A 21,389-nucleotide genomic window follows, 5' to 3' on the forward strand; every position below is an offset into this window, starting at 1 on the left:
ACTTCTCTTTAATGGATTATATTCTACAGATTTTGCTTGATGTAGTTTCAGTATTCAACATGGTTTCTTTTCTCTCCGAAAAGAAGCAATTAGTTAAAATCAATCATGAAGGAGTTGAGGTCTGTAGGGAGTTTTACCCTACACAAGAGGATTTCATCACTATGGAGTGCGTGTGGAATTCTGACAAATCTGAATTCTTGAGAGGACACATAAGAGCCAGACTGGATGTCCTGATGGGGATCTTTCTTTGGGGACACCATCTGTAATTTATTAAAGTGTTGAGTCTTCCCTTGGAGGTTAGTGTATACACCCGCATTCTTACTTAATCTTTCTATATATAAGCATATCATCCTTCAATTTTGTTTTTGTTTGCACATCTCAATGTCTTTTTCTTTCGCACCGTTTCCACTGTATAATATCTGAGGTGACATGATTGATAGTGCTGTCTTTGTTTTCCACCTGCATCATCCTTGTTGGTTGGTGTGGTATTGTATTCAGTTTGCCTGATTTGTTATTGACTCAAATCTTGCTTTGAATTTTGTTTTTTCTGGCTTCTTTTGTAATATAATGATTAAGTGCGTAATGGTTTTATAAGAATTTTTATACTAGTTTGATATGAAGCCTGGGATTTAGGTTTTCCAATTCTTGGTTCCAATTTCCTGTTCCTCATTAGGTTGTCTAATAGGATTTATCATGTAATTTATTTCTAAAATTTGTCATCATTGATCACATATATGAATTTTGGGTGCTGACTTTATCTCTAGTTATATTAGTTAAGCTCAGAAATGGTTAGATCTATGTGTGTGTGTGTGTGTGTGTGTGTGTGTTGAAGACGTAAATGATTTCAAACATAAGGTTATTGTTGGCGATATGGATAGCAATGGAAAATTTGTAATGTAGAAGAAAACTGTAAGTTTTTTCTTTTCGGATCTACAATGACAAGTTGCTGTCTATATGAGAGATTAGTAATATCTACTTGGCTGTGCAAATGGCAGAACCATCAAAGGGGAAACCATCCTCGGCTGATCAAAAGAAGAAGAGCTCATTTTTAGGTAGTCTATTGGTTTTCCTTACCCCTTTGCTGTATCAGTCATTGGATGCTACTAGTATGTGGAAGTAGAAGTAACCAGCGTTGAGTTTTTCATTAGAAATTAACGGTAGAGTCTAATCCCTTGGTTCCTTTTGATTACAGATGATGAAATTGGTGATGATTTCCTTGGCTCCTGGAAATCAATGTCAGTAATGAAAGATGACGGGATGGATTTCAGCTTTGATAAAGGGTCCAAAAGCAAGAAAAAGGGTGTTGGACTTTGATAAGCTGTAAGTGCCCTAAATCGATACATTTTTATGTGAGTTTCATTTCTTCTGCTGTGTAGCTTTGAATATATGGTGTATCTGATTTTATCCTTGAACCCTGCATTGAAAAGGGTTATACAAATCTGAGATATAATAATTCTTTTAGCAACTGTTTTATAATCCCCCCTATTATGTACATGGGTGCAAGTCCAAGATCCAGACGCTGCTCACAATATCTTTATTCAGGGATATGGATTTCAATCTAGATGGTGACTTGGACAAGATATCATCGTTCAAGTTGGACATGTCTGATTTTGACTTCTCAAGCCCTCCCAAGAAGGATGCAGAAACCAAGGAAGTCGACATGGCAGCCCTCGATTTATTAAGCCCTCCGAAGAAGGATGCAGAATCCAAGGAAATTTAGCTGTCTGACCCTGATTTATCAAGCCCTCCCAAAAAAGCTGCAAAAACCGAGGAAAGCTCCGAAGAAGAACCATCCATTAGAAGCTGTCAAGGGAAACAAGATCATTTTAAATTCTCTTTTGATTTTAATGAGTAAGCTTTGGATCTCCCTAATTGTAGTTACTTTAAGTTAAATGTTATTTACTCTGAATCACAACAAGTTACCTGACCTGTTACTTCTTGTTAATAGATTAGATAGCTTTGATCTTGATGCAACTTTGTCAAGAAGAGAGAAGAGTTCTAAGAACCAAGACAGCAGCAAAGAGGTTCTCTCTGATGGAGCTGGGTGTGAAGGCTCTAAAGATCAAGCTGCTGAACGAAAGGGTACACTTGACGGTGAATTTGAGACAGTTGATCGGGGGAATACTAACTCTACAGACGATTGTGCAGCAAAGTCTGAGAGCTCTGGAAACTTTGAATTGATACCTGGTCCAAGATGTCAAGAAAGTATAATGTCTAAGAACATAGAAGTGTCAAATCAACAAAGTCTTGTACCTGAGAAGGAAGTGTCTATAGAACCATATGCTGAACAGGATTTACTTGATCTGCCTGCTGAACTCGTAGGAAGAATTGATTCAAACGGGTATGCTGGTGTAGATGGAAACAATGGCGACTGTCAGATAAAAAAAGTAAATACAAGTTCTAGTGGAAATGAAGCTGCTAATGACAAAATGCTGATAGATGATGGTCCCAATAATGAGGACTTGTCTCTTGACAATTCATATCCATTAGATATTGGTAGATTGGGGAGCAGTTACGGTGATAGGATAATGTCAGACAGTGATACTTTGATGGAAAATGATGAACCAGCCAAAGTTGATTTGGATAATGGAGACACTTTAGCTACAGTGGTGTCCAGGAAGACACCACATGACATCAACAGGATCAAGGGAAGCCAAAACTCAACCATAACGCGTCCTTTGTCCACAGAGGCTAGGTTAGAGAAATCCCTAAACCTCTACCAATTGCCAGCTTTTTAAATTTTGGTTCTGTTACTTAAACCAATTAAAACGATGAGAAAAAAAAGTAATTTGAATTCGTAGTCTTTTATATCCGGGTAATGATTGCGTGGTCTTTTCAATTGTGAGTGTGTCCATGTAGAACTATGTTTTTTTCTTTAAAAACTTACGAGGAAGAAATTCTTTATTGCATGCAGCAAGTATGTTCATGAACTATGTAATCAACTCTTCATTGAACATCATATATGAGTTCAGCATCAAAGAAAATCTTTATATTTTTCCAATTTTGATTGTTGCAGTAAATTCGCTGTTGATAAAGTTACGCTGACAAAGGAAAGTGGAGCTGAAGAACTCAGCTTGAAGATTTCTAAGAGATTGGAAGACAACCTCAGTTGTGTCAATCGCCATTAATAGGAGCAAAATCTCTCTTGTCTGGAAACAAAAAAATTGGCTCCATGTATCTAAAGCATGAAATTGAGAAAGGGTGAGTGATGTTCTTTTATAATAATCACAGAAGTCGATGTTTAGGGCTATAAATTGTTCCAGTTACATTTGAGTCTTTGACAGGGTGAGTGTTAATGCTGATGCTGTACAACATGGAAGCAAATCACTCACTGCCCCAGTGTTGATAGATAAAGAAACGAAAGTCAGACATGTAATAGATGGAAGGTAAAGAATGTTAATTAAAGTAATATTAATAATATATCATTTGAGCTTGAGGCTCAGATTATAAGAAAAACATTCTGGAGTTTTTTCTCAAAAAAAAAAAAAAATATCTAGAGTTTTTAACCTTTCACATTCTACAGAAAGTGAATTACACAGAAAGGTAGTCTCATTACGATTAGAAACTAGAATGAGTTCATTGTTAATGCTCACTGTGTCCTCATGATCATCAATAGGCAGAGCTCTGATTCAGACGGTAAATCAAATGAGACCAAACTAGTTGGGGATTTGCAAGTGTTTGACAAAGAAGTAACAGAAACGGAACCCGGAGCAGGAAGGGAGCAAAGAAAAATTCTTAAAGATATCAGGTGGGGTATCTGAATATGATCCTCTTCCATCTTACAATTTGTTGTTACTGTTTCAATTTGAACTGCAATAGTTATTTATGTGCAAGGTTTTCGATATGATGTATGATCAATTGTGATTTTATTATTGCCAAATAGTTTAAACTGAGTCTTTTTACAGTTTGACGACATATTTTAAGAAGGGATTTTTTTTGCATGTTCCACTTACCATAGTCTCTTTGAGACGGGTATGATACTGCCATATCTTTATACTTGGTCTTGAAGTCTCTCTCTCTCTCTCTCTCTCTCTCTACTTTTTATTTTCAATTGAAAAGAAGAGTAACATCATTCAAAGATGAGATTATCTTCATCTTATGACATTTTTTTCTTTTACTATGTTTACTGCAACATGATTGTCCACAGAACCTTCAACAAAACCATCCGATTGGTGACATAAGCTCTCTGGCCGCGTGTTACTTCTTGCAGGGTTCAAGTGAGTTCTTCTAGCTCAATTGATAAGACAAGAAAAGATAGTAGACAGTGTAAAACCCAAGATCAAGCTCCCAAGCGTGGAGAAAAGATGGTCCTGACAAAGCTGCACAGAAGAAAACCGACTTTTCAACATGGAAATTATCCAAGTATGATGCTTCTATCATTGTTTTTTTTTTCATAAATGATGCTTCTATCATTGTTTCTCTGGAAAATGTTTCGATTGTCATTTTGAAACTTCATGAATTTATATTTAGGAATATTGGTGGTAATAAAAGTTCTTTGAGTGCTGCACCTCAAAAAGAAGCTAAAACCCAGATGATTTCAGAGCAAAACAAGGGGCTGCAACACAATGTGGAATCGGAATCCAGGAAGATTGTTGATGGCATTGAGAAAGTACCACAAAACCTTCCCCTGAAACGAAAAGCATTTGAGTTACATATTGTTTAAAATTATATGCTCAACTTAGGGTGTTGTCTCAGATATCATGACCATAACATTTCAAATTGGAGCTTTAGCCTATTCTGTGAAAAAGTTTCATGAATAATTTTACTGCTTTTTCCAAATATCTTATGTAAAGCTAATGTGCTGCAATTGAACTCAGGTTTAGCATTCTTGAAGCCTCTCAAACGCCTCTCACTGTCACCAAGAGAAAGCAGGTTGTCTTCTACTGGTCCTTATATTGGCAAATTACTTTTGTAATTTCAATAGCTGTAGAAAAATATGTTACTGCTATTTTTCTTTTCTTTAAAAAGAGACACATTACTAATGTAGCAGTGATTTGTTGACTTATCACATTATTTATCCCAAAACACATGCACAAATTCCGCAGAACCTTCAGAAGGAACTATTGAACAGGTTAATCTCTAATCACTTTGTTGAATTATTGTTTCATATTGACTGCTAAATACCTACAAGTTTTGTAAGTGGAAGTTTTATCCAAACTGTTTTAATACAATCTTTTTTTTTTTACATAGGTTTGTCCTCAAGAGCACCATTTGGAGAACAAGGCTAACATGGTGAATGTAATGGAACTTGAACTTCCTTCAACAATGGAAACTGATGAAAATGTTGAAAAGGCTGAAGCATATACCAAGGAGCTTGAAGATGTGAGTAACACTAGTACATCTAGTGCACTAGCTTGCTTTTTTAACATAAAACAGAGGATTCTAACACTTGAAAATAACTTCAGTCAACTTACCGAAAAATAATGGATTGCACTGCGTCACGACTTCCAAACCTAGTGGGAAAGAGAAACTTAAGCTCTATATACTTGCTGTTAAATATTGAAAAGGCATCGCAAGTGTCTAATATATACATAACATATCAGTTAATAATCAAATGCTGGTACCTCATTGGTGAGCAGAAGATAATCGAATTGATAGAGAAATTCATAGACCTAGTTGGGATAGGAGCATTAATAAAGGGAATAGAGATGATTTACATAATATACTGAGAAACAAAAGATTCCGTACAAGTACAACTCTTATTTGATTTACATAATATATGTTACATTATGGAATAGTCAACCATATAATTTGATACAGTTGAGTTCTGTTATGTCATTTAAAGGCATATTGATCAAAGGTATGATTGTATGTCATGTTATGAGGGAGAAAATAGAGGCATCTGTTGATTGCTCTTTCCAAACTTTTAACCATATGCATCTTGGTTTGGTAGCATTCAGAATGTTTATGCAGGGGTCATCAGTCCAGTATATAGTAATGTTTACTAATGTAAAACAGCGAACAATTATGTGCTGAAGTGGTCTCTCGTTCTCTCCCATGCAGATATATGCTGAGAAAGAAACATGAGGAAGCCAAAGCAATACTAGTAAGGGCTGTTGTGAACAACAATAATCTACTGATGCTTAACCATCCCATCTATGAAGCCAAGATATCCTTTTTAGTTTTTGTATCTGTAACAGTCTTTTCTTTTTTCTGCCATTTCGGTATAAAACTAAAGTTGCACAGTCCTTCACAATTGAGAACATTCATAAAGTTCAGAAATTTGCTGCCAAACTGGCATCCAAGGAGCTTCAAGTATGTTGAAGAGGACCACCAGTGGGATCACGTAAAAGGTATTTTTCTTATGCAATTGTATATGGTTTCATTATGTTCCTAAGACTTAAAATTGCTCTCAACTGTGCTTCTAATGAGTTGTTTGATTCTGCGGGACAGGTTAATCATGTAACCTGCTACCATTGAGACCAAGCTATTCTTACGAAGAATCTAGCCAACGTTGGTAAAGACTCAAGGGAGGATGCTTCATTATAGTATATTAACTATATTTGGCAAACTCGTTTCAACAATCTCCTCTTTTAAGTAGAACTGTTGGAATCTGCACAGTAACATACCGGCTGAAATAAAGACAGTGGTTAGTATCATCCTTCATATTCTGGAAATTCTAGCTGTGCTCTATGTTCATGTTTTCCCTCGATCATCTGATTTACGCTTTTGTTACTAGTTAGGACTTAGAACACAATCAGGTTTCACTAGATCGATTCTGTTACAGCAGCCCTGGAATGAGGGCAGGAACTCTTTAGGACTGCACATATACATGTAAATACCACTTCATCTTGTGTGGATGGATGTGCGGGGCATTCTCTGTTTCTCATGGATGATGCATAGTATCATATGATATAAAAAATTGTTTGAATGTACTTCAGTATAATCGTTTGCACATGATTAATGTAGATAAACAAAGTAATCACTATAATATCACTATAGGTGTAGGTTAATGCATGGAGTAATTGAAATAATAAATGATAAGTGGGAGGAATGCTTGGCAATGGCCAGAAAATTCTCTTTAATTTAAGTTTTGATCCAAACAATTATAGAATGGTGCCTGATGGGATTTTATGTGTGCCCAGGCCATTTGAATTAGTTCCCTTTGTTTGCTACTTTGCTTCAGTTAATCGCAATTAGGCAAAAATGTTCTTACGTCCAATGGATGATACAATTTGAATGAAAATCACCAAAGAGAAGGAAAATTAACTCTATATGAGCTTTTACCAAGACATGGGAAGAGAAAACACTTAAAAGTTTTGTTTTGTATAATAGAAGTACACATAGATAGGAGCCAATGTAATAAGGACCACTAAATTGAGGACTAGAAGGATTATCATAGGTGAAACTAGCATCAATACTGGTCATAAGATGCCTAGTTTGTCTAGTCCAGGACCCCGATTTTCCGGCAGCATTCAATGGAATCAGCAAGAGTTTCCTCAAATGGCCGGTAACTCCAACCCAACTTCTGCAATTTTTCCGAACTCACTTTCTCTTCTTCTTCTTCTTCATCTGTGTGACTAAGCCTGCCGATTACAACGTATAGTGAGGTGTGTTACTTCATCTCAGTACTAATCCACCAATTCACAATCTCACGAAATTAAACAAAAAATTTACACAAAATCATACAATTCGACAAACAGATCACTGACTCTATGCAATCATTGCTGGGTTGGTATAAAACTATAAATTAAACTCATAGAAGTACTTACTTGTCGGAATAGTTGTACTTGGGATGTGAAACCTTCAAGTATTTCTCCACCACTTCCTCCACCCCCATTGCATGTGATGTGCATATATATCTTTCTCCAGCCTCAGCTTTCTTGTATGCCAGAAGCAGTGCTTCAGCTAAGTCGCGAACATCCACCACTGTCCAGTAATTGTATCCGAACGATCCAAATCCACCTTTCATTGTCACAAACACATTTCTCTCGATTAGTTCACAAACTTCGTCCATCGGATAGTGTTCTCATGCTAGACAGTTTAACACTAGTATGTTGCAGATTGTTACAAGAATATAGTTTATATATCTACATTCAAGAATGTTTTGTACCTTTGAGACCCATAGGCAGGAGCCAGCTACTGGAAATTAGGGTGGACTGCAAAACTGGCCCCAAAATGGCAGAAGAACAAACTGTAACAACCTCAAGGCCAGTTCTTTTCCCGAACTCCAGCGCCTCACTCTCTGCCTGTGTTTTCGAAACATAATACCATTTCTTAGACGTTTTCATGGATTCTAGACTCTTAATATATTCAACATCAGACCAACAGCTCTCGTCCTTGACTTGGTCCTTGGGCCAGTTCGGGTTCATCACAACAGCAGCTGTAGAGGACACAAGAACAACTCTCTTCACCTTGGCCACTAAGCTAGCTTTCAGCACATTAAGTGTTCCCCTCACGGCCGGTTCAAGTACTTCTGCTTTGGGGTCTTTTACCTCGGTTGTTAATACAGGACTGGCAACATGGAACACACCACTGCAACCCGAAATCGCCGAACATAGAGAATCATAGTCCAGCAAATCTGCCTTGAACAGTTTCAGATTCTCTGATGCTTTCTCAAGCTTGTTCAAGTGCTCGTACTTGCTATCACCTGCTTGCACAATTAATACACATACTATGAGAGCCTATAAAATTGATTTACCAGCTATATAACATATACATCAAGCAAATACAAGAACGTCATATCATGCAATTCACCATTTCTTGAGTCATTTCACCGAACTTTATATGCTGAATTCCTGATCATAGCCAGAAAACATTTAACTCGGAATTATAGATAATAATACAGCAAATAAAGCTTGACCTGGTTGTCTGATGGTTCCATGTACAATATAGCCCTGAGAGAGAAGAAGCTTGACTACCCAAGAAGCAGCAAATCCTCCAGCTCCAGTTACGCACACATGTCCACTCTCACCCTCCATTTTGTGCGTCTATGTTTCACTTCACTCACTGACTCCCTTTCTTTCTACCAAAGATATTGCCCTCTTTTCCTCGTGTTATATTTATTCAATTTTTTTTATTAAGAAAGAGCCTCTAGTTTGATTCTCTTGACTTGATTACTCTATAATATACTGGGTTTCAGATCTTACGTATAAACTATTAAGAGTATGCAGGTCATGTAGCTAGGACTTTTCTTGGGGTAGGACAAAGGTTCATTAACGGTGTTTCCATAAATCAACATTGGCAGCTTGAATTATGTGACAATAGAAACAACCGAATAAAATAACGACACTATGGGAATAAATATTGAGAGACTAGACTAACAGATTAATTAATTAGCTACTAGTCCACTTAACTCGTAGTATTCTTCCAGAAGATATCAAAGAAATGGTTTAGCTGACATCAATTATCACATCATAACCATAGAACGATTATGATTTGAGAGAAACAGAAGAGCTAGCCATGATGGTCATCGGTGGTGTACTGTTAATTATTTCACCGTATGTCTTCTCTTCTAGAAAAAAGAAGAAGATAGAAATAAAGGATGAAGATGAAGGCTAGTGTACAAGAAATTGAACACTCAAATTAAAATATGATGAAAAGCTTTGGTCATTTTCCCTTGCAGATCAGCATCCATATCTGTATGTACTGATGATAACTAGAGTAGGACATTCATCAAGCTAGACAAGGTGAAAGAAACAGAAAATAGTAACAAATTCAAAGCTAATGCCAGATTAAGCACAAAAGTGCATTTATTCAAGATGAAATACTGGCTTCATCAAAATTTCCAGTTTCATGTTATTACATTGGAACGATACAGCAACACGGAGCAAGCTCCAAGATCATCATTTTATTCCAATAGTCCAGCCTCAAGGCAGCTTTCAACAGAGTCTATGAGAGTCTCTTCCAATCCACGGTAACCCCAACCTAGCTTTTCCAGTTTCGCTGAGCTCACCTTTAAACCTCTTTCCGCTTCAACGAAGCAGGCACTATATAGACACATGATTAATCAAAATATTGAAAAGAGAAAATCATTCCAACAAAATCCAGTCCAAAGTAAATTTGCATTTGTATGCTGGTCAATCAGGTAATATTATTCACTGTGAGTCTGTGATTACATTATAGCCATCAGGTAAAAACTTACTTTGTAGGATGATTGTACTTGGGGTAAAAGCTCCTCAGCTTCTCGATCAGCTCCTGTGTCTTAAAATGGTGAGACACACAGAGGTATCTTCCTTCAGCCTCAGGCTTCTCATAGGTCAGAAGGACTGCTTGAGCTAAATCCCGCACATCAACTAATCTCTGTGGCCTGTATTCCATTGAAGCACTCCCTGGTGCATGTAGATATTGGTAGCCGTAGCAAGTAAGTAGTATGTAAGTTTGACTGAAGATACCATGTGTAGACGATTAAATGAATCTACAATCGATTATTTCATATATGTTTTTAGCATGTAGAGTACTCTAAAAGCAGTTGAATGTGCGGTTTAAATTAATTAAGTACCCTTTAAAATCTTGATGAGGATCAAGGTACTTGCATTTACAGTAGAATGTAGAACTGGCCCCCAAATAAGTGTAGGACAAACAGTTACCAGGTCAAGTCCATTCCTTTTTGCAAACTCAAGGGCCTCAGATTCTGCTTCAGTTTTTGAAAGGCGATACCAGTGCTGGAAAAAGAAAGAACTAGACAGTCAACATATAAATTTTAAAAAATCTAGCGTTGGAGGCAAATTACTGTTGGACTGTACGTATAATTGAAGAAGGATACTATAAAATCACATGAACAACTTGATAAGTAGCAGTGCAGTGTGCATAAGCAGCATAACTAACACGCCCATGATTTCAGATATGCATAAGCTTAGCTCTTGTAATAACCCGATTTTTTCAGGACGATGTTTGGGTTGGATTAATTTCTATAAGTTGTGAAATTCATTTAAAAAGAAATTTGATTGTTTGCGACATTACGAAACAAGAACGGAAACGTTCTCGGAACGTTTATTTAGAAAACGTTACGTTTCCGCGACGTGAATATCGATTTTTATTCGTCGATCATTTGTGAAAACTTCATTCACGAAAGTCGTAGAGCTCGTCGATACGAATTAGTTGACGCGCAGCACTCTTTAATCGGATGTTGTATGTGGAAGTTGTTAGTAAAGGAAGTTTGGTTTCCGATTTTGGAAATAGTATAAAAGGAAGGAGAGGAGATTAAAAATCAGAAAATCAGTTTTTTTTTTCCAAAAAAACAGCTCGGGAACTGTTCACCCGAGCTCGGGTACTGTTCACCCGACTCAAAAATCTTCTCCGGCCGATTTCTCCACCATCCGACGTCGCCTCGTGTCGTGCCACATATCAAACTGACGGCTCGACAATCTCCATCTTTTGGGCTACGCTTTGCAATCCGGCGACAACCACACACGGTGCAGCAACTGCAGGAAGTTTCTGCTGTGTCTGCGCCGCCTCCTCCGGCCACCATAGCTCGAGATTCTTGGGGGGTTTTGCTTGTCTCAGTCCCAGCAACATTCCAACAAAAGGAATCGAGCCAAATCGAAGTGTAAGTACCCGAATCAAGAATTTCAATTTCTAGGGTATGTGAATAGTGCCGAATTTATGTTCTTCGTCGTTTGGACTGTTTAGGTTTGGATTTAGACCTTGGTGTCAACTAGAAAATTGTTGGAAATGTTGTTTGGGTTGTGGTGGTGAAATTTGGTGATGATTGATGGCGGTAGGTGAACAGTGACGCCGTATGAATAGTACTGTGAATAGTGTTCTGTACAGTAAATGTGAACAATGTTTTGGTAAAACAGTAGCATCGAACATTCCCATGACAAACAGTAACTGTGAACAGTGTTTTGGTAAACCAGTAACTGTGAACAGTGTTTTAGAAAAAAAAACTGTTATTAGTAAATCATGAACAGTGTTCTGTGGACAATATTTTATGAACAACATTTAGTTGTACTGGAATCGTCACCTGGTATTTTTAGTATCATTTTCTAAGCATTTATCATGCTATTAGGTGACTGACGAAACAAGTGAATAAATTACTTTCAGTGTCGTGGAAGTTGCACGCATGAAGGAAGGTGAGTAAAATCTCACATATTTACGAATCCACCCTTGCGGAGATTCAAGATTTTTGCAAGAGTTTTTAATATTGAATTACGACATGTATACGATATAGTGGATTACATATATACTGTATAAATGGTAATAAGTACATATATATATATAGTTCGCTATATTATATACTGTTATGAATTCAATATGAATTGGTCATTTCGATGACGATAATTATATATTGAGCAAGTGATTTAATTGGTACAATATGAGATGAGATTATTGTACGTGATTTTAACATGGAGATTGTTAAAATGTTGATTTGTCTTCGGACTTGATTTTTGTACAATATGATGTGAGATTATTGTACGTGATTTTAACATGGAGATTGTTAAAATGTTGATTTGTCTTCGGACTTGATTTTTGTACAATATGATGTGAGATTATTGTACGTGATTTTAACATGGAGATTGTTAAAATGTTGATTTGTCTTCGTACTTGATTTTTGTACAATATGATGTGAGATTATTGTACGTGTTTTGCAAGTCGGAACCTAGCCTTTGGCCGGGCGAAAGTTACGATACAGTTAGAGCTCTAGTATGTCTGTCAGAGTACTGCATGTGAGGTAACAGGTGGTTATCGGCGCATGAGTACTCATATTTTTGGATGTTGGGTAACAGGTGATTGCCCAATATCGGCGGTGTATTACGTGAGGGGTAACAAATGTGTACCAGCGTTCATTAGTACCCGTATTATAAATGTATTTGGGTAACCAGAAGGGTTGCCCGATTTCTCATGAGCACTTTCATTCATATATTTTTGGGACAACCAGATGGGCCGTCCATTGACTCATGAGTGCATTTATGTTTGTTGATTTGTGGATTTTCGTATATATATTGATATGCGAGTTATATTTTCATTTTACTCATACGAGCTGTAAAGCTTACCAGGTTTGTGTTTACAATCCCGGTGCACCAATTCGATGGTGTAGTGGATACTCCGCAGGTGTGGATTAGCGGGAATTGACGGACCGCTCAGAGGACTTGAAGATATTTAGTTCCAGCTTGTGTGAGGATTTTGTGTGACTTTCTTATGAGGTTTTTGTGAGGATTATACATTCCCATTTGTTATAATGTCGAATTATAATTTGGTTTGTAATAATCGGTTTGACTGAGTTGTATTTTGAACTCAGAGATGATCCGCTGGCATTTAAAATGATTTTGACTCATTGAGATTGTTTTGATGTTTCACGACTTTGAAATTTTGAGTTTTTATGCTCGAAATTTCGGGGTCGTTACAGCTTTACCTGGATTTTAACATGAATTTTCTCTCATTACCTGAACCTTTCTGCAGTATTCCTTATCTGACCAACAAGTTTCATCCAATACTTGTCCATCTGCCCACTTCGGATTGAAGGTTACAGCAGCAAGAGATGACACAAAAACAACTCGCTTGACTTTTGCATCAAGAGATGCTTCAAGTACATTTATTGTCCCCTTCACAGCAGGTTCAATCACCTCTACCTGCAGAAAAATAAATCACATGTTACATAAAATCAACATTTGATGACAAGCATATATAATTATATATCATATTAATTAGCACTCTTATTGGTAAGAAAATGCATTCTGCTTTCATCATTGACTCGCGAAATAGACTGATTACAGATAGTTATGCACATTCAACAGTTACATTATTAACCAGAACCATTCTTATGTGAAGTAACAGTATGAACTAATGAACTATCATAAGAGCAATATAATTCATCTAGCATTTTAACTATAAATAATGAGATTGAGACTCTTGCCTCCGGATTCTGCACAGTTGTGGAGAGAACTGGACTGGCAGCATGAAAGACTCCGCTGCACCCTTCAATGGCAGTTCGAAGGGAGCCATAATCCATTAAATTCGCTTTGAATAGTTTCAGATTCTCAGATGCATTCTCAAGCTTTTTCAAGTGAGAGTTCTTGTCATCCCCTAAATGCACCATCAAACAAATCCATATCCACTCAGACAAAAATAAACTATTGGAATTTAAACTGGCATGACCAGAAAAATTTGTTGATGATTAAGCACAAACATGTAAGTTATATTTAATCAGTAGAAATGAAAAGGGGAGTACTTACATGGGTCTCTAACAGTGCCATGAACTCTATAACCCTGAGAAAGCAGCAACTTGACGAGCCAAGATGCCACAAAGCCCCCAGCACCTGTAACACAAACTATTTCTTTCTCTCCTCCCTTTCCTTCCATTGTTAGACGAATCTGAGATGGATTATTGTTCCCAGAGTTGTTAGACTCCTTATATCCTAGAACTTCTGTAATAACCCTAAAATTTCAAACAATATTAGTTTGATTTGGATTCTATGAAATGGCGAATTTTAATTAGAATGAATGTGATTGGTAGCGACGTTATAAAACAAGAAACGGAAATGATCTCGGAACGTTAATTAGAAAACGTTACATTTCCGCAACGTATATATCGACTTTTATTCCGTCGATCGTTTGCGAAAACTTTCTTCACGAAAGTTGTAGAGCTCGTCGATACGAGTTCGTGAGTATGTGACGCGTTCGAATCGGACGTCGTACATGGAAGATATTAACGTCGGAAGTTAGTTTCCGATTTTGGAAACGAGTATAAATAGGATGTTTTAGTGATTAGGGTTTCCATTTCAGGAAAACCCATTCTCTCTCTTCTCTCCGCCTCCCTCCCTCTTTCTCTCTCCCCGAAAACCCTCTCCCTCTCCTCAGAAAATCGCCTCCGTACGATCTGCCTCCCTGGACCTCCGTGTCGTGCACCGCCGCTCCCTACGGCATCACGAGGCCCTCCGCACCAAACCCCGAGCTCGCGCCGCCCCGTTTCGCCTCCAAGAGTCTCCCCCCTCTCTCCGAGCCTTCTGCATCTCGTCGCGACCTCCGCCTCCAAGCCGTCGCGTTCCTCACAGCCGGTCCCTGGAGCACCGCGTGACCTCCGCAGCAACCCTCAAGTTCACCGCTGCTCGAATCGACCTCGCCGGCTTCTCACGCAATCACCGACGACAAATCGAGCTTCCATCGTTCGAATTAGGTAAAAATTGATGTAATTGAATTGTGGTTTGTGATTGTTGGATGTTTGGGATTGATTTGGGAGATTTCTAGATCGATTGGAGAAGGATTGGGGAGAATCGGAGGTGTAGGTGGCGAGGGTTGAGCACCGCTGCCTTAGGCGGCGCGTGTGAGAGGGTGAGGTAGTGTAGGGGTGGCCTAAGGCCGTGGGAAGGGCGGAGGAAGAAAGGAGGATGGTTTTGGAGTGGCGGTGGCGTCATACGCGCCTTGGTGGGTGTCGGCGCGTGGGCTCCACGCGCTGCCACAGTGAGTGGCGCGTGTGCCCCACGCGCGGCCTGCCGGCGGGTGGCGCGTGTACCCCACGCGCCGCCACGTGCGGCGGCGTGAACAGTGATTCCGAGAAGGGTAATTTTGTAATTTATTTTTACGTACGGTAAATGTAAATGTAAATTTTATTTACGTTCGGTAAATGTAAATTTTATTTACGAACGGTAATTGTAAATTTAAATTACTTTTACTAAAGGTAAAAAGTAATTTTGGAAGGGTAATACGGTAATTTTTATTTACTGAGACAGTACGTATATTTGAATAGTATTTATACATACAGAAATACGTAAACAGTATGCACTCGTACAACGATACGTATTGGATATGTATTTGTACATTAATACGTGAATAGTAACCGTGAACAGTAAATTCGTAAAATCGAAAATTGCTTAACAGTAACCGATTATTACTATTTCGGCATTTAAAGGTTTACGAAACGTTTCTAAATTCTTTTCTTATCTTTTCAAGGTGATCGATAAAGCAAAGAAAGGAATTACCTTCGGAAATTGTGGAATTACGCTCGAGTCGATAAGGTGAGTAAAATCTCACATATTTATGAATCCACCCTTGTGGTGATTTCAAGATTTTTGCAAGAGATTAGATATTGAAATACGACATGTATACGATATAGTGGATTACATATATATTGTATAAATGGTAATAAGTATATATATATATAGTTTGTTATATTATATACTGTTATGAATTCATTTGAAATTGGTCATTTCGATGACGAGTATGTGAATTAGTTGTACATGACTTTAATATGAAGTTTGTGAAACGTTTTGTCTTCGGACGTGTTTATAAATTATGACGTGTATATGATATAGTGGAGTATATATGTATTGTAATAATGGTAAATAAATACATATATATATAGTCTGCTATATAATATACTGTTATGATTTTATCGTGATGATGTCATATTGATGACAAGATTTTATCGAGCATGTGATTTTGATTTGTACAATATGATGTGAGATTATTGTACGTGATTTAACATGGAGATTGTTAAAATGTGATTCGTCTTCGGACCTGATGTTTGGTACAATATATGTGAGATTATTGTACGTGTTTGGCAAGTCGGAACTTAGCCTTTGGCCGGGCGAAAGTTACGATACAGTTAGAGCTCTAGTCTGTCTGCCGGACATCGGGTAGCGAGGAGGTTGCCCGATGTTGGACATAGGGTAGCGAGGAGGTTACCCTATGTCGGGCGTAGGGTAGCGAGGAGGTTGCCCTATGTCGGTCGTAGGGTAGCGAGGAGGTTGCCCTATGCCGGGCGTTGGGTAGCGAGGAGGTTACCCAACGTCGGCGGTGTACTATATGAGGGGTAACAGAGGCGTACCAACGCTCATTAGTACACGTATTATAAATGCATTTGGGCAAACAGAGGGGTTGCCCAATTTCTCATGAGTACTTTCGTTTTCATATTTTCGGGACAATCAGATGGGCCGTCCATTGACTCATGAGTGCATTTATATTTGTTGATTTTGGATTGACATATATATTGATATGCGAGTTATATTTGTTTTATTTTACTCATACGGGCTGTAAAGCTTACTGGGTTTGTGTTTACAATTCCGGTGCACCAATTCAATGGTGTAGGGGATACTACTGCAGGTGTCGATTAGAGGGAAATCGAAGGACTTCTCCGGAGACTCGAAGTCGTTCATCTTCATGCTTGTGGTGAGGGATTTATTACAGATTTGTGTGTGAGACCTTGTGAGAATTTATTTGTGAGTTTTGTGAGAGATTGTGAGAATTATTACATTTCCATCTTATGTAATGTTAAATTATAAATTTGGGTTGTAATAATTGGTTTGTCTGAGTTGTATTGAGAACTCAGTAATGATCCGCTGTGACATTTTAAATGATCTTGATTTTCATTGAGATTGTTTTGGTGTTTAGCGACTTTAAAATTTTGAGTTTTAAGCTCGAAATTTTGGGATCGTTACAACTTCCCTCTAACAACACACAAGAGTCTTATTTCCCAGATTACATGAATACAGCTGGTCTAAAGTACAATTAATATAGACAACAAAGGAAAGAACTACCAAAGACTGCATTTAATTACTTGCATTAGTTAAAATTCTTGACAGTAGAAGATTGAATAGATGAGTGCCAAGTTTGTGCCATGGACAGGCCTGGTTGAGCACTTGGGGGCTTTCCTTGTACTAAAACGCTTTCTCTGGTTCAAATGGTCAACACTGGCATTTTCCTTATTTGATAAGGAAATACAAGTCCCGGAATTTGCTTGGTTGACTGGAACGTTATGGATAGTGTTTGGAGGAATCGAAGACCTGAGACCAGTATATTTCCTAAATACCAATCAAAGTAAATATTAGAAATTAAAAAGGGGTATTTCATTTCATACCTATTTTTGGTGCATGCTTTTAAAATAAACCCACCTATATTTAATTATAATTTTTACTCAAATATTGTCAAATAAGATACTAAATTGTCTTTCGTTTTAACAAAAATTACATATTGCCACTATTTAACTCTAATTAGTCAACTTTGGTATTATTATTATTTTTACCTTAATTATAGATTGAATACGATTTTGCAAGTTTCCTTTTTAACTCATCATTATTATCAATAGATTATATTAAAATACCTTAAGATAATAAATGTAAAACTTATATTTTGGTGATTTAAGATTTCGATCGGGTTGTTAACTTGAAGAACTTTGTTATATCATAGTCTTTTTTCTGATTTTTTAAGTTTTATTCATCTATTAAATAACTTAAATTAAAGGTATGTGTGACTTTAAGTGTTTAATCTAGTTAGTAGGTGTCTCTTTAATTACAACCTGAGAATGAGAAGCATATATATTTAGAAGGTTCATGTAGAATTCCTAGTTCATTGATATATATGTCTCATCTATAAAAATCTACCTATTATTGAGGAAGACAATATATAAGGGAAGTTTCATATACCTCTTTATTAGATGTTATAGTGTATGTATATACCTATGATTCTTGTTCAGAATATTGTTTAATACCTCTTACAATGGATTAATGTGACAATATACCTAACAATAAGGAAAAAAAGATAATTCAACAAAAACAAAATATACCTCACGATGAGAAACACTTACTGAATCAAGATCGTTTGGTACATTATATACCTTCATAAGAATTTCTCATATAATCTTCATATGACTAGCTCCTATTGTTTGAAAAATAATAATTAGTGTAAAATTTTACAAAATGGAATTGATAGAAGAAGAATAAGAAGTTGCAAAACGGAAATTTGTGAATATATATACACATTGATGTTAGCAGTATGAATTAAATACAATAAAATAATTATGGATACAATTGACGAGTTTTACATTCAAAATTAATTTTAAAACCTAAGATTAGGAAAATAATTTAATATAACCTTTTATATGTTAGAAGGGTAGATTAGACTTATACAAAAATAAAAATTAATAATAATAAATAATTTTGGATGTAGAATGAAAGAAAAAATGGATGTGGGTTTAGATCTAAAAATGTGCTCCATTATTGGGTTTAACTCTAATTTTCTCAATTAAAAATCATATGTGGTGAAACTACCGGTAACAGATATTATGAGGAACAATAAAGTGAATTTTCAACTCCAGTGCGTGTAGGAACTCAAATGTGACAGATTCCCATTCCATACCATAATCTCCCATTCATAGATAGTCCCACAACTTACACCTCTTGGTTGATTTTCTCCACTACGATGTCATTAGAACTTATTATGTGTTTCATTCATTCATTACTGACATCACACCAACTCTGAGAGATACAACTGGTGTTCCAATTCCATGAATACAACTCATAACCTCACTATAAGTATGAATGGGAGACTTGTGCTATCAAACCAACTGGTACTAGACACTAATATGTAGGTTTCGGTTTTACCAAATCTTATTGGCATTGCAACAGCCCGAACTTTCCTCCTTCAAGTTTATTGATATGAATGATGCAGCAAAGACAAATTACGATCTGCAATGTATCAATTCAATAGTCCAGCCGCCTGGTAGCTTTCAACAGAGTCCATTAGAGTATCATCCAGTGACCGGTAACTCCACCCTAGCCTTTGCAGTTTCTCTGAGCTCACCTGTTTCTCTCCACCTACTTCAACAAAGCTGCAAACAAACAATAGTCACATTAGTAAAGAGAGCAAACCACAATAACAGGAATTCATGACCATTTTAGTATGATGATGAATCAGGTAGATCCCACCACTCTAACTACAAATATAATGGAGACCCTAACTTGTCAGGATATTTGTAATTAGGAAAAAGGAGTCTTAGCTTCTCAACTAGATCCCTATTCTTAACATTGTGGGATGTGCATAAGCATCTTCCTTCAGCCTCCGGCTTCTCATATACCATAAGAAGTGCTTCAGCTAGATCCCGCACGTCATCTATCAACCGGGGTCTGTTTTCCAGTGAACTCCTTCCCTTCTGCATGGGGACATTGTTAAAAAGCAATTAATACATCTACCAACATTATGAGAAATACAAGCTCCATCCAGTCATGAATGGGGCTACACCTAGATTTAGCTCCACAGAAACAAACAGCACAAACTATAAATTAAGATATAACCTTTCTACTAACTAGATGTTTTTTTTATAGGTATGAAAAGTTCAATAGCTTTGAATGCAGTATCATTACGGCAAAAGTAATACCCTTCAAAAGCTTGATGAGGACAAAGCTACTTGCATTTACAGTCGACTGCAGAATTGGGCCAAGAATAAGTGTAGGACAAACATTCACAAGATCAATCCCGTTTGTTTTTGCAAAATGCAGAGCCTCATATTCTGCTTCAGTTTTTGAAAGGCAGTACCAGTTCTGGCAAAATCAATCACAGACAGACGTAAATTTCTTGCGTTAAACTGAACTGCATACTGTATGTTACTAAATGATACTTTTGTCCCTAAGTATAACTACAAAAAATAACTTATGGAGCAAACTAGTAACGAGATTGATAGCCTGCATAGTTTATCGCCACACAGATAAGAAAAAGGGGTGCTATATAACACACAGTGGAGACCAAATGTTGCCGAGTTGAAACAGCTGAGTTGTATCTAAATTGGAAACATCTGAATACGTAGTTTACATGGACATGAAACAGAATTGCAGTGCTCAGACAACAACAGATTAGATTTTACAATACAGGTAATTCAACTTCTGCATTCCGAAGAAGTTGAGAAATATGACTGCAAAATGTGGATTCAATTTCATGAAGGTTAGCGATACAAAAATGGTCCCATTGGGTAGTTTCATACTTCTTTTATTATCATGATTCCAATTTCGGATTTATCAATACCGATGCTGGTAGAAGCTTCAAATATCATAAAACAACATAGTATTCACTATCTTATTCTATTGTCTTGTGAGTTCTTGAAAAAACTAAAATCCGTAAGCATGTTCCGTGTATCATCATCAAAAAATCAACAGATCCTAACTTCTACTGAAGAGTTGTGTATTTATGCCCTATATTTTTTGTCTACCACAAAGGTCATTGTACGATATAAACTTTTTCAACAGATACCTCAGTTTTTCTGCAGTATTCCTTATCCGATCAACAAGTCTCATCCAACACTTGACCTTCAGCCAAGCTGGGATTCAGCGCAACAGCAGGAACAGAGGACACAAAAACAACTCGCTTGACTTTCGCTTCAAGAGATGCTTTAAGTACATTAAGTGTCCCCTTAACAGCTGGTTCAATTAATTCTACCTGAAAAAAAAAACATCAAATATTGGGAAAGATTATCATGAGCAAAGTCAATCCTTACAATATTAAATAGTATAAACCTCAGTGTACTTTGAGTTCATAAATATAAGTTAGCACCATTTGGATGCTTCAATTTACTAGTAAATTGCTTGGTATAGATGGATACTGTAAAAAAGACACGCTACAAGCTGTACCTTATGGTTCGAATCGTTGGTTTATCGTTGGAAACATGTTTTCGTCAACAACCAATACTAAATCCATGTTTTATACTTCCTTGAATGGTTCACGACTTTCCTAACCCTGAATATTAC

The 21,389-nt window shown here is 37.0% G+C and overlaps 3 protein-coding genes and 1 pseudogene across 3 annotated transcripts; 1 reads left to right on the plus strand and 3 right to left on the minus strand.

The window, feature by feature from the left end:
- Positions 1–988: 988 nt before the first annotated feature.
- On the plus strand, positions 989–6,264 carry LOC126795306 (uncharacterized protein At4g18490-like). The gene is given in 18 exon segments (XM_050522145.1): positions 989–1,052; positions 1,193–1,299; positions 1,301–1,320; positions 1,543–1,851; positions 1,949–2,695; positions 3,017–3,099; positions 3,102–3,201; positions 3,285–3,386; positions 3,617–3,748; positions 4,211–4,258; positions 4,260–4,298; positions 4,300–4,362; positions 4,471–4,647; positions 4,804–4,886; positions 5,046–5,071; positions 5,191–5,329; positions 6,006–6,109; positions 6,205–6,264. Coding segments are annotated over 18 exon segments (2,403 nt in total).
- A 934-nt stretch (positions 6,265–7,198) lies between these two features.
- Positions 7,199–9,017, minus strand: LOC126794363 (cinnamoyl-CoA reductase 1-like). Its single transcript, XM_050521062.1, has 4 exons — positions 8,804–9,017; positions 8,054–8,590; positions 7,713–7,905; positions 7,199–7,526 (listed from the first exon to the last, which is right to left on the minus strand). Exons 1-4 carry the CDS (start codon positions 8,919–8,921, stop codon positions 7,385–7,387), a joined length of 990 nt encoding a protein of 329 aa, XP_050377019.1. The 5' UTR covers positions 8,922–9,017; the 3' UTR covers positions 7,199–7,384.
- Positions 9,018–9,774: 757 nt separating this feature from the next.
- LOC126795604 (cinnamoyl-CoA reductase 1-like) lies at positions 9,775–14,241 on the minus strand. The gene is made up of 6 exons (XM_050522413.1): positions 14,115–14,241; positions 13,796–13,965; positions 13,326–13,511; positions 10,442–10,604; positions 10,085–10,271; positions 9,775–9,929 (listed from the first exon to the last, which is right to left on the minus strand). The coding sequence occupies exons 1-6, from the start codon at positions 14,239–14,241 to the stop codon at positions 9,791–9,793; spliced, it is 972 nt and encodes a 323-aa protein (XP_050378370.1). The 3' UTR covers positions 9,775–9,790.
- Positions 14,242–19,027: 4,786 nt separating this feature from the next.
- On the minus strand, positions 19,028–21,090 carry LOC126795605 (cinnamoyl-CoA reductase 1-like; annotated as a pseudogene).
- Between the last annotated feature and the right edge of the window lie 299 nt (positions 21,091–21,389).

The sequence above is a fragment of the Argentina anserina genome, chromosome 5, assembly GCF_933775445.1.
Source record: "Argentina anserina chromosome 5, drPotAnse1.1, whole genome shotgun sequence".
Lineage (NCBI taxonomy): Eukaryota > Viridiplantae > Streptophyta > Magnoliopsida > Rosales > Rosaceae > Argentina > Argentina anserina.